At 32.5% G+C, this 13025-nt stretch overlaps 1 protein-coding gene across 7 annotated transcripts in view; it reads right to left on the reverse strand.

Annotated features, from left to right (window-relative positions):
- Positions 1-13025, reverse strand: part of LOC116843356 (F-actin-monooxygenase Mical) — an 874436-nt gene that overhangs the window by 675711 nt on the left and 185700 nt on the right. For all 7 annotated transcript variants that reach the window (XM_032813731.1, XM_032813733.1, XM_032813730.1 and 4 more), the window contains 2 exons: positions 10176-10429; positions 4529-4651 (listed from right to left, as the gene is read on the reverse strand). In XM_032813731.1, coding sequence (XP_032669622.1) covers positions 4529-4651; positions 10176-10429 — 377 coding nt within the window. The remainder of the gene's footprint in view (positions 1-4528; positions 4652-10175; positions 10430-13025) is intronic.

The following is a 13025-nucleotide window of genomic DNA, read 5'->3' on the forward strand; positions in this document are numbered from 1 at the left end:
CTAGATTTGAGGCTTTCACGGCCATTGATACAATGTCTAGATATAGCTTCCGGAATGGAGCCGTGTCTTGAATCAGCGATATGCCGACGTTTCGCAAACGTTGCAGTTTGCATCATCAGGGCTGAGAACTCTGAACTCTGGAGTATCAGAGTTCTCAGCCCTGATGATGCAAACTGCAACGTTTGCGAAACGTCGGCATATCGCTGATTCAAGACACGGCTCCATTCCGGAAGCTATATCTAGACATTGTATCAATGGCCGTGAAAGCCTCAAATCTAGTATTAATTTAGTTATATTTACTTTCTTAATAAAAAAATTGTTATATATTGTATAATATTTTCAGGATACACAAAAAATAAAATAATTACACGTGAATTTGCTGAAATATTAAAGATTGTATTAATTTTGACAATATTATAATATACATATTGTAATGTAAACTTATCTTGTAAGGTTAATGGCACATTGCAGTAACATGCTCATTAAAATGTGTAAACTTGTAATCTACCCATAATCTTATTGCAATGTTCGGTGCTGTGACAGGTTCTTTACAGAAAGTATTACTAGCTATGATAAATATATCAGTAAAAAATTATTACGAGTACGAGTAATAAAACTGAGCAGTAGAAATTTATTATTAATCTATTTACCATTGTAATATTTTCTGTAAGGAAAACTGTCAAAATCGCATATAGTTTCAAAGAAACATACAAAACCGACAAAATACCTGTCAGGACTAACTGCAGAGCACATCTAAAATATATCAGCTGTATATGTAATTTATGTCTTTCGCAGCTTATCCATATTTTTTATTTCAGTTTTGTTGTGCGATTGTGGTAAAGAGTATTTTTGGAGTTGTTACTGTCACAAACTGTTTGCCAAAATTTATTGTTTAAACAATACTGTGAACGATTGTACATCAATAGTAACTATCAGAAAAAAGACTCTTTAAAACTATAACTTTATATCTAAAAAAATAAAAAATAAAATATAAAAAATATACGACAAAATACTGTAGACCAATTTATATCTCCGGCAAAATACTATAGACCAATAGTACTTTTGAAAGTTGTCATTTTCCAGTTAATTTAGAAAACTATCAAACGCTGACAGTTACTAATAGGTGGCAGTAACTGCCATAATTCATAAAAGTGATTGCACAGAACTTTCGAACATCAACAGTAACTGTAAATGTTTGTACAGTAACTGTCAAAAATTATAACTTTCCGAAAGTTTTTTTTCCTGAGAACCATTCTCAGGAAAACATGAAGATGTTGACGAAGCTTGGTACATAGATTCCGGCGCATCTACTTACATGGCAAAATGTGAAGAACTTTTTACAAATTTAACGCTCTATAAGAGATAAAAAATAGTGATTGTTCACAATGCTAAACTAAACGTTGAAGGAGTAGGTGACGTAAAAAGTACAAAATAATGGTGAAGTGAAATAATAGTAAACGAAATAATAGTAAACGAAATAATAGTAAATGAAATAATAGTAAATGAAATAATAGTAAAAGACGTGCTTTATATTCCAGAGATAATAACGAATCTTCTTTCAGTGAGTCGTATGACGCAAAAGTATTTTACTGCAACTTTCGACAAAGAAAGATGTACAATTTACGATAAAAAGATGTCATCAATGACAAGTGGAAGTCTAACTGATGAAATGTATCGTCTAAATTAACTAACAAGAAGAGCACTCGCTTGTAAAGAAAACAAGGATAGCATGCTATGGCATAGAAAGTTCTATTACTTAAATAGATGAATCATGAAATTATTACGAGATAAGTATGCAGAGGAATTGAGCTTTAATGATCTATCGGGACGACCATGTATCACATGTCTGAAGGGTAAGCAATCACGTGAACCATTTCATATATCGGGAAAAAGAGCGAGACAATTACTCGAATTGGTTCATATAGACATATGTGGACCGATAAAAGTCAAGTCAATAGGAGGAGTCAATAGGATCTAAATATTTCATGACAATTATAGAGGATTATTCAAGGAGAATATTTATGCATTTCTTGAAATCCAAACGTCAAGCATTAAAATGCTTCAAGGATTTTAAAACGATGTCTGAAAAACAAACAGGACACAAAATAAAAAAACAGGACACAAAATAAAATGAGTTCGCTCAGACAACGGAAAAGAGTACGTAAATAACGAATTTTCTATTTGAAAAACTGTGTGATACGTTATGAAACTGTCCCGTACACACCGGAGCAAAATGGGGTTGCGGAACATGCAAATCGAACAATAGTAGAGAAGGCACGCTGTCTACTAGAGGAGACAAAATTCTGCCATATTGGAGACAAAATTCTAGGCTGAGATATCGTCAGCAGTATACTTAATAAATCGTTCACCTACTAAACAGTCTACTAAAGTTACTAAAGTTCAAGACACCAGAAGAAACATGGACTTCGAAGAACCTAAACTTCAATCACCTATGAGTATTTCGGTTGTAAGGAAATGGTACATATTCCGAAAAAAAAAGGAGAAAATGGGACGCAAAATCACGAAGATGCATATTTGTTGGCTATCTCGAAGAGGAAGTAGACGAGAGGTATCTTCTACTCGATCTCGAAACAAACAAAGTGTTCAAGAACAGAAACGTAGTTTTCCTTAAAAAAGGGGATTTTGAAAGACCGAAAAATATATATCTCTCAGATAAAGAAGAGGACACCAGCAGCTCATCGGATAATAAAACACCATTAGCTTTAGATAAATGAACTGCAAAGTATAGCAGTAAAATACAACCTTGATGTAGAACACCTAGATGTGATGACAGTTTACTTACATGGAAACCTAGAAGAAGAAATCTATATAAAGCAACCTGAGAGCTTCGTGGTACGAGAATAGAAAGAAAAAATCTGCAAATTGAAGAAGGACTTATATGATTTAAAACAAGGAGAGTATGCAAGAAATAAAAAATTAAATGCAACTCTCATCAAGACGGTTTTTGCACGTTCTAAGGTCGATCAAAGAGTCTATATTATTAAGAAAATAAATTCCAAACTGGCAATAATCGCTACGTATATTGATGATTTACTTTTCTTCTCAAACGAGGCAAACTTGAAGAACGTGATTAAGGAAAAATTACAATCAACATTCAAAATAAAAGATTTAGCCAAAGTGTCCAAGTTCCTGGGAATCAACATTTGTAGAGATCGAAATGGTGACACTATTTCGATAGATCAGACCGAATATATAGAACAGATCCTAGAAAGATTCAACATGTCGGAATGTAATCTAGCAATTACCCCACTTAGCAAATAAAAAACTGGACAAAGAAATGTCACCCAAGACCAACATCACAAGAAATGGAAGGCATGAATAAAATTGCCTATCAAGAAGCGCTTGTTGCCCTAATATTTTTAAATCAAGGCATACGTCCAGACATAGCAAGTGCAATAACTTTATTGGGCAGATTAATGGTGAATCCAGGCAAAGCGCACTGGAATACGCTGAAAAGATTATTTAAGTATCTAAAGGGAACGAAGGAGTATAAATTTACATACTCCTCGCACGAAAATCCCACTTTCATAGGGTACAATAATGCAGACTGGATCGGAGATTTGGATATGAGGTATTCTACTGGATACGTTTTGACTCTACAAACCATTTCATGGAGCAGCAAAAGGCAATCAACAATGGCTCTATCAACTACGGAGGCGAAGTATCTAGCAGTTGTAACTGCCTGTCAAGAAGCATTGTGGTTTCGCTCACTTTTCGAAAAAATTAATCCTTCTTTAACAAGTCAGTCAATAGTAATATACAATGACAATTTAAAAGCCATAAAACTGACAGAACTTTGTGTATATCACGTGCGTTCAAAGCATTCATTGATACAAGGCATCATTTTGTTAAGGAAAAAGTAAATGATACAATTGTTGAGTTAATCCACTTAAACACTAAAGAAATGACAGATAACTCTAGCACGAAGGGTGCCTTCGACGATAAACTAAAACTTTGTAACGCGAAAATGGGATTAGGCCGATTATCAAATTAATTTTGTTTAATACGTTTATAGTAATCTGAACTCAAGTGGAGGTGATGGAGATATATATGTGATCTCAGAGTATTTTTGTTCTTGTGATTCGTGGTGGTCAACCTGGCTCACTGGAGGCGCGCTCCAGTGAGTTAATTAGGAAGTTAGAGAGTACCCATGTAAACGTGCAATGATGTAGTTTTTCTTATGTTTTTCACTCTACTATGTTCTGTTTTGCTCTGTATAGCACAATAAAAGGATTTATTATACCAAATGCTGTGCGATTAATTCTCTCTAGTACTCTCAAAAGGAAATTAATACTACAAAACATACTAATAATTTATCACAAAAAGTTAGTAATATATCAGAAATTATCAGTATCACTATAACAATTAATTTACTCTGAAGTACTAATAATGCTGTAATTTAAGTACATAAAATCATTAGTAATAAAATTACAGAGCAACAGTAATTTATTACTGATTAACCAAGAATATTTTTTCTGTAAAGGAAGTAAGCTGTATAATTACTCACTAGTTTTGGATGTTTCACATATGGAATCTCGCCTCGGAAAGCTTCATATATTTGCGTTAGATAAGAAAAAATGACAAGTTTATCAGGAACGTCGCATTGAGCCATTTCTTCTCCCGTCATTACCTATAATCGTAAACATAATCAGTTTAATATCTTTTAATTTAGTTTTTATGTTTATTTTTATTTATCATGATGCAAATTATAATTCAAATATAAAAGCTGAGAAATTAAATAAAGTAAATAATAATAAAGAAAACAGATGATAATAAGTCAAAATATAGTCGTCAGAATATAACTGTCAATAAAAAGATCCAAAAATTAGTATTTGAACTTTCAATTATCAACAGGATTTTAAGTAATCTTTTATAGATTTTAATTAATGTTCATTGTCTATAAGGATGTTATTAACACATTTATTTCGAGTTATTTTTTGCAAAAGTGAAACGTGTCGTGCTTCGGAGAAAATATGTTAACTTGCAATATAAAGATAAAGAATGAAAGAATACAAATCTGTAGTAAATACTACATAAAATGACGCATGTTGTGTGTATATATGACAAATTATAAATTATAAATTATTAAATTTTATTAAATTGTGATTCTCTTTTTTCCCCCTCTCCTAGGTCCCTTTCTCTCTCCCTCTCTAAAAACAATTTTACATACAAATATCAAATCTTACAAGAAATACTCACGAAGTATTACGTCTACTTTACAAAAATGTATATATTTTTGGAAAGTACTTAGTACTCACTAAGTACTAACAAGAAAGTGACGCCAACTGCAAAATTGATTTCAGAACGAGGCATAGCGCATTCAAAAGCCGTAATATAGAGTATCAAAAGGGTTTGGGTGAATAAACCTTTGTTTCCGAAATATTGCGATGCAAAGTGAGAATCATGGAGCCGTGTCGCATATAAAGTATAACGTGGATAACGGGTAGCACGGCTAACATGGCTTTTCACCGAAGCGACAATATCTCATAAGCCTAGAGGTGGGGACTAGATCTGACACTGCGTGAAAGCCCGCGAGCAATCGTCTATTTTCTTCGCCGACCGCGGCGAGCCGTATGTCCCGCCTGCCTTGTCGCCGCGCTCCAACTATTTTAATTAATATCTCGAAATTTGACGTGGTTGTTTGAAAAATGACCTCTACAATATTTGCTCACTTTTATCGGTTGTACTTATATTTTTTTTGGACGTTTTATGCGAAACACCCTGTATATATAATGTTGTTATCGTGTCCACATAAATATTGTAAAATTCTATAAACAAATATATAAGAAACGTATCAGTAAAAGGTGAAAGTCGAGGGCTACAAAATGTGTGATTGATCTTTATTAAAATAAAACCTCTATCTCCCATTATTATTATTCTTATCACACCCATTTTTACATCTTATAATATTGTTATTTCTGTCATAACCGATTAATAGTCTGATCGTAAGTCCGTCAAGATCGTGATAACTTGGAAAGAAAGCAGTAAATTTTATAAGAAAGCGTGCGTGACAATTTCGCCAAGGTCTACTGTGACACAGCACGCACGCCTGCTGACGAAGCAACCCGTCGTACTAATCTATATGTAAGTACAACATTAGGTCTTATACAGGATATCCCAGATTCCCTGTACATTAGGTCTTATACAGGATATCCCAGACTCTCTTTCGCAATTTTTGTGGCAACAGACTGATTTTGTAAAACAGACTGAGGTGAACAGAAAAGTTCTATATCGTTTTACAATATAGCAATATCGCAATATAACAATATATCACAATAATAACAGAAATATTAATTGTAAAAGATCAAAGAAAAAGCGTGCACTGATTGGCAGGAGGAAGAGTGGTCGAGTCGCTCGAACTGTAGTGTGACTCAATAATGTAGCGCGCGAAGACGACGAGAGGGAAGACAAGGCGGTGATATAAACATAGGCAGCGGCACATTGTTCTTCCAATATAGAACTTTTAGTAATACTGAAAACGATCCTCATCGTTTTGCGTGTAACTTGGTATTATTGCGTATTTTCGCACAAAAAACAATTTTTCTATTTGCAAAAATCGTCATCCTCTTCCAACGAAGTATTAATTGTTAAAGTTAGTAACTATTGAAGTTAGAAAACCTGTCATTGCGACGAGTTATAGCGACATTAAATAGTTCATGGCCACTAATATAGAGAGTCCAGGGGGGAAGTCCCTAGTTAGGGAGGATACGGAAGAGCGAAGACCCTCTGTTAAGGATTGGATGACGTCTACTGAGTCGGGACTCCGCGCATTCAACGGTATAGCGAATTCACGAGAATATCAGGTTTTTATATTTAATAGTCCGCTATTTTGAATTTGGTACAGCGTATGTATCACTGGCTGTGAAAGGATTAAATTTAAATTTGTAATATATTAGCGAAAAAAACATATTGGGACGTTCCAAATTGCATTTTATATGTAAAAACCCAGATTTTTCGAAAAAAAATATCTGTTATCGTGAAAAAATATGTCGTAAATAACTCTTCAACCTTAACCAAACAAACCTTGCAAACCTGTGTAATTTATAATACTTCTTTCAATAATATTAAATATGAAAGTTTGTATGTCAGTTAATATTTTTCTATATGTAGCAATTTTTATCAAATACTTATAATTATTTTATGACAAACTGTTTATAATATTCATAAGAGTTCATTTAAAGCTATTCTTTAATAATATATAAGAACAAGTATAATCATAACTCACATAATGTATTATCCATTTCAAACTCCTACATTGAATGTTTTCTTATAACAGACGATTTATAATATCCTATCATGAGGAGAAGTCGCCTGAATATAATCTTATCACATTAAATTGTATTTAATTCTATAAGAACCTTTACCATTAAACTATTACATTAAACTATATTACTGGGCTGCGCTATGACTCGCGCGGTCCGTCCTCTACCATTCAGTGCACGCTTTTCCTTAATCTTTCGTGATTAATTTCTCGGTTGTTATTATGAATATCGTAAAACGGTACTTTTGTATTTATTTTATTAAAACGGTACTTTTGTATTTATTTTATTAAAACGGACTTTTGTATTTATTTTAACCAGCTCTACGTTCTCACAAGAGCTTCGTAGATTATTCTAAGACATTCTGTATATACGTATATAGATATACAGAGTATATATAATAAGTACCGAAACGGTGAAATATTACAAAAATTAAGCATTTTAGAAAAAAATGCACCACTAAACTATCTTATTAATATTCTATCATAAAAAAATACTTTGAAGCTATCCTTGCTTAAAATAAATAGAAATTGATAGAAAATTCTGGCTTTCCTTTCCAATGGTGATTTTATCTCGTAACGCATTTAAATATAGGAAATTAAATATAGGCGGCCTGTTTCATACTCCAGGTAGCAGATACACGTCAAAATGACTTTAAAATTTAGTCAGTTCTGACAAGTAATGACGTGAGGTTATGACATGAAAATGACGGAACAATGACGATGCTAACCCAAGTAGTAGACTCACGTCAAAATAACGTCCAAATCTGGTCAGTTTGTAACAAGAAATGACCAAGGAATGACCAAAAATGTCGTCAAAATGACGATCTAATATCACAGACCGATGACGACATTTTAAGATGACTTAATGACGTTTTAATGACGTCTTTAAACGTCAATAATAAGACGTTGTACAGAAACGTCATTAAGACATCACAAAAAGATGTCTTAAAGATGTCATTATTTAGTCATTTGACATCAATTGACCACTTCTCGAGCAAAAATGTATCCGAGCAAAAATGTAGTAGAGCAGATTTCAAGACTAGTAGTTAGATAGTAATGACTAGATAAGTTTTCTAGCCAGTCACTGACTAAAGCTCGTGACTGATTAAATATTCCTACTCAGTCTTTTGAATGTCAAGACTGTCTAGTAACTATACAATTACATAGATAGTAGTTAGACGAATAAGATTATACAATAACGAGATAGAAAATCATCGGTAATTCTTCAATAGAAATTGGACGTCAGAGCTCTGTCTAATACCTACACCAATTACATAAACAGTGACTAGATAAAACGGATTACATATTAATAGTAACGAGATAAAAAATTATCTGTATATTCTGAGTAGAGATTGGATATCAGAACTGTCTAGTAATTATACCAATTACATAGACAGTACCCACATAGCAAAAATTGATCCTATGTATGTCCAGTAGATGTATCACGAGGGATTTAATAATATCAAGAATGCGTCTGTAAAAACCAAAATATATATATAGGAAGTACCGAGGACATCTGTATGTCCGCTTTTTGAGTGTCTATAAGAAGTAATAATTAAATATCAATAGGATGTACAGATTAACATGTGCAGATATGTAGATAACAATATTTGATCCTACCAATATCCTGAAGATATCCTTACATATCAAAATTGATTCTAGCCTAGGTAGCAGACAGCCGTGATAATGACGTGAATTTTACGTCGATTAAAATAAATATAAAAGTCATATACCGTTTTGCGATATTCGTAATAACCGAGACATTAATTACGAAAGATTAAGGAAAAGCGTGTGTTGAATGGTAGAGGACGGACTGCTCGAGCCGCATCGCGCCAAGGCAAGATATAGGAGCGCAGCGATATAAGTATAGATAGTGATGCGTTGTCTTTCAATCGCCACGCGTGACATTCGCGCGCTATATTACTGGGCTGCGCTATGACTCGCGCGGTCCGTCCTCTACCATTCAGCGCACGCTTTTCCTTAATCTTTCGTGATTAATTTCTCGGTTGTTATTATGAATATCGCAAAACGGTACTTTTGTATTTATTTTATTAAAACGGTACTTTTGTATTTATTTTATTAAAACGGACTTTTGTATTTATTTTAACCAGCTCTACGTTCTCACGAGAGCTTCGTAGATTATTCTGAGACATTCTGTACCGAAACGGTGAAATATTACAAAAATTAAGCATTTTAGAAAAACATGTTTCAAATAAAAGTTATAGGGGTTCAAAAGATCTATGTACTGACATTATGAGTTTGACCTTGGGTGGCGTCGTCAAGCAAGGTTATCTTCAATTTTTCAAATGGGACCCTATTTTTTATTGTATATTCTTGTAGCTTATCTCGAGAATTTTCCAAAACATAATAAAATTATATTATTTTGTCATTAAGTACTTCCGACTTATGAAGCAGAAAGTAACAGTACCGCTGGCATTAGCATTATCCAAGGTGTACCACGTGGCGGTTGCATGGTCGGATTTATACCTCTTTTTGTGTGCGTGTGTGTGCGCAACTTTTATTACTACTTTATTATTATTATAACTACAGCTTTTATTTGAAACATTTTTTCTAAAATGCCTAGTTTTTGTAATATTTATCGTCCCGGTACTTTTTATATATACTCTGTATATCTATATACATATATATATGCCGGTAGAGCTCCAAATACGCCCGTTTAGGATGGAATCGACTAAATATTACTTCTAAAGGTCTAAGAAAGTTATTCCACCCATTTTAGTCCAATTTTGGAAAGGGCCGAAAACAAACCTTATTGACCCTCCTCTTTTAAAAAATAATATTAAATTGTTTTAAAGCTCTGTGCATATATATTAAAAATATCTTTTTAATTTAGGATATCAGATCTAAAAAATTAAAAACATAACATACTTACCGGTTTTATGTCCAATTCTTTTTCCAGCGTATCAAAGGCAAGCTGATTGTTCTTCACTAGATCTTCTGCATTTAAATTATAAAAATCGATTAAATCTGGACGGTATCGGTGAATAATCGCACAAATAGCCAAACCATCTTTGAAGGAGGCACCCATGTCTTCGACATGAATCTTATCGTACATTGCAACTTGTTTTTGCAGCCAGCGAAGTAATGTATCTGGGTGAACTTGAGTCTGAGCATCGATCCTCAAATCTGCATAAAAATATTTTATTTTTATATTAATCTTGAAAAAATATGTTTTAAAAATGCTAGATAAAGTATCTTGAACAATAATATTGTTGCATCTATATTCACACCGAATAGATCGATTGATTTGGATAATACAAAGTTAGATATGTCAAGATAACAAAAGAATTATTGTCCCTGAGATAACAAATAATAAAAAAAAGAATAGCCGAGATTCACAAACTACTGTACGAAGATTATGTGTGACGGCTAAGACAACGAGATTTCAATAGCGAGCAAGGGTAATTATGTAATATAGGGGATGCAGCTCGAATGACCTTGATCTTGACATATGTTGTAGAGGTTACCCTCCTGAGTAACCTTTAAAAAGTTCTAGCCGTCGCTCGTTATTTATTTAAAAATTATTAATAAAAATAGTTTTATTAATGCCATATAGTTTTGCGACACTGCATACATTAATATGTACATATAAATGCGCATAGTATACGTATATGCGCGGGGAAGAGACTCCCCTTCCCAAAAAATTAACCCTAACCTATCTTTGAAATATGATAATAACTGTATACGTACATACGTAACACAATCTTTATATTTTTATACATAATTTGTCGATGGAAATCAATATAAGAATATAAATTAAATGCGTTAAATGAAGAAACTCATGAAACAGCATTCTGTACTAACAAGGGGAGGACCAGGTGACTCACCCTAAGATTTCGACCCCAATTTTTTTAATTATTCTGGAGATGAAAAAAAAAGATACGTGTCCCGGCGTTTGATAGAATAGGCCTTAGTTTCGGAGTAATAAATTTGTGAAAATTGGCCATATCCGAAGCGCACCGCGGCGCGCCTTCCCGATAACTGTACTTCCAACCAGTGCAGTTGGCTTCGTGAGTTAGGTGCTTGCTTCATAATTTGTAAAATCCAAGTTCGCTCACGGAGGTGAGCAATAATTTTTTTTTTGATGAGTGTTTTTATTTATTTTTATTTATTTTGATGATATTGATATAGTATGCAAATTTTTGAAATAGAAAATTTAATTTAATATCACATTCTAAACCTTAATTTAAATTTAATTTTAAGGGAGTTTTAATTCAAGTAATAATATTTGAAATAATAAATAAGTAATAATAATAATATATAAGTTATTTGTAATGGATAACATATAAAGGCAACGTATCTAAATTTTCAAATTGTTTAAGTTTAAAATTTAATTGAAAATAATATTAACATTATTTTAAATTTCTATTTTTTAAAATAATTAATCGTAGAAGAAGAAGAATAAACAAACATCTGAAATGTGAATGTGAATATTTTTATTACAAAATTCAATTATTTAATTAAAAAACCGAACAAAGAACACAAAAAAATTAAATTTTAAAAAAATATATAAAAGGGCTAATTTGAGTTCAAGCACAGATGTGATAGTGCTATTATATCATATAGATAAAGTCTTCCTTATGTTAGGAAATAGAGAAATCCTTTATTGAATATAACATAAATCATCAAACGTTTCGGCTCAATCGTGAACCCTCTTCAGTGATAATTACAATAAAATATAATTACTCAAGGATTGTACAGAAAGTATTACAAAATGATGGTATCGCGACTCGGGCGAAACAAACAGATCTCAATGTTCTTCTTGACATTACAATCGACGAAAACGTTAAGAGAACAGTGATTTTACTGTAGATAATTTGATCCAAAAATTATGATGTGTCTGTCATAACTCTAAACATTAAAAAACCCCAAAAAAACAAAAATAAGTAAGAATTGTAATATCAATATATAAAAATAAATATTTAAATTATAAATTACCTCAAATAAAAGTAAGCTACTATAGAAATGTGAAACGTTCCTGTCGACGCCAATATCACCAAGTCAAAGAGCAATTGAAAAGCAAAATTTAAAAGCAAAATTAATAATAGTTTCGAACTAGTTAAAATTCTTTCATCTAAACACATTGAATCACATCAGAGACTTGTTTCTTTGGATGCTGTTTCTTTGTTTATTAATGTCCCTCTTGATTTGGCTTTGATTTCGGTCGATAAGCGTTGGCACTATATTAGGGATTCTACTAAAATTCCTCGGGATGAGTTTATGTTGACTTTAGAGTTTGTTCTTAATTCTACGTTTTTTACATTAATAATAAACCTACAAGCAGACATTTGAGAGTCCTATGGATTCCCCATTGTCTCCTGTCATTGTAAATTTAGTTCTTCAAGATTTGGAAGAAAGAGCAATTAACATGATTCCGGTGACGTTACCATTTTATTTTAGATACGTTAACGACATTCTTTTAGCTGCACCTAGAGAGTTTATAAATGACATCCTACGTATTTTTAATTCATTCCACTCGCGTTTACAGTTTACAATCGAAATTGGTGGTGACAAAATTAACTTTTTAGACACGACTCTTTTAATACAGAATAATACTATTATTTTCGAATGGTATCATAAACCTACGTTTTCTGGTCGATACCAGAACTTTTTATCTTTCCACCCTTCTCAACACAAAATTGGGACTATTTATGATTTAGTTGATAGGATGTTTTATCTTAGTCATCCTTCATTTCATAAGAAAAATCTTGATTTCATCATT

This window comes from Odontomachus brunneus, unplaced genomic scaffold (assembly GCF_010583005.1).
Source record: "Odontomachus brunneus isolate Ranch 3 - 2012 unplaced genomic scaffold, Obru_v1 Obru_scaffold_032, whole genome shotgun sequence".
Classification (NCBI taxonomy): domain Eukaryota; kingdom Metazoa; phylum Arthropoda; class Insecta; order Hymenoptera; family Formicidae; genus Odontomachus; species Odontomachus brunneus.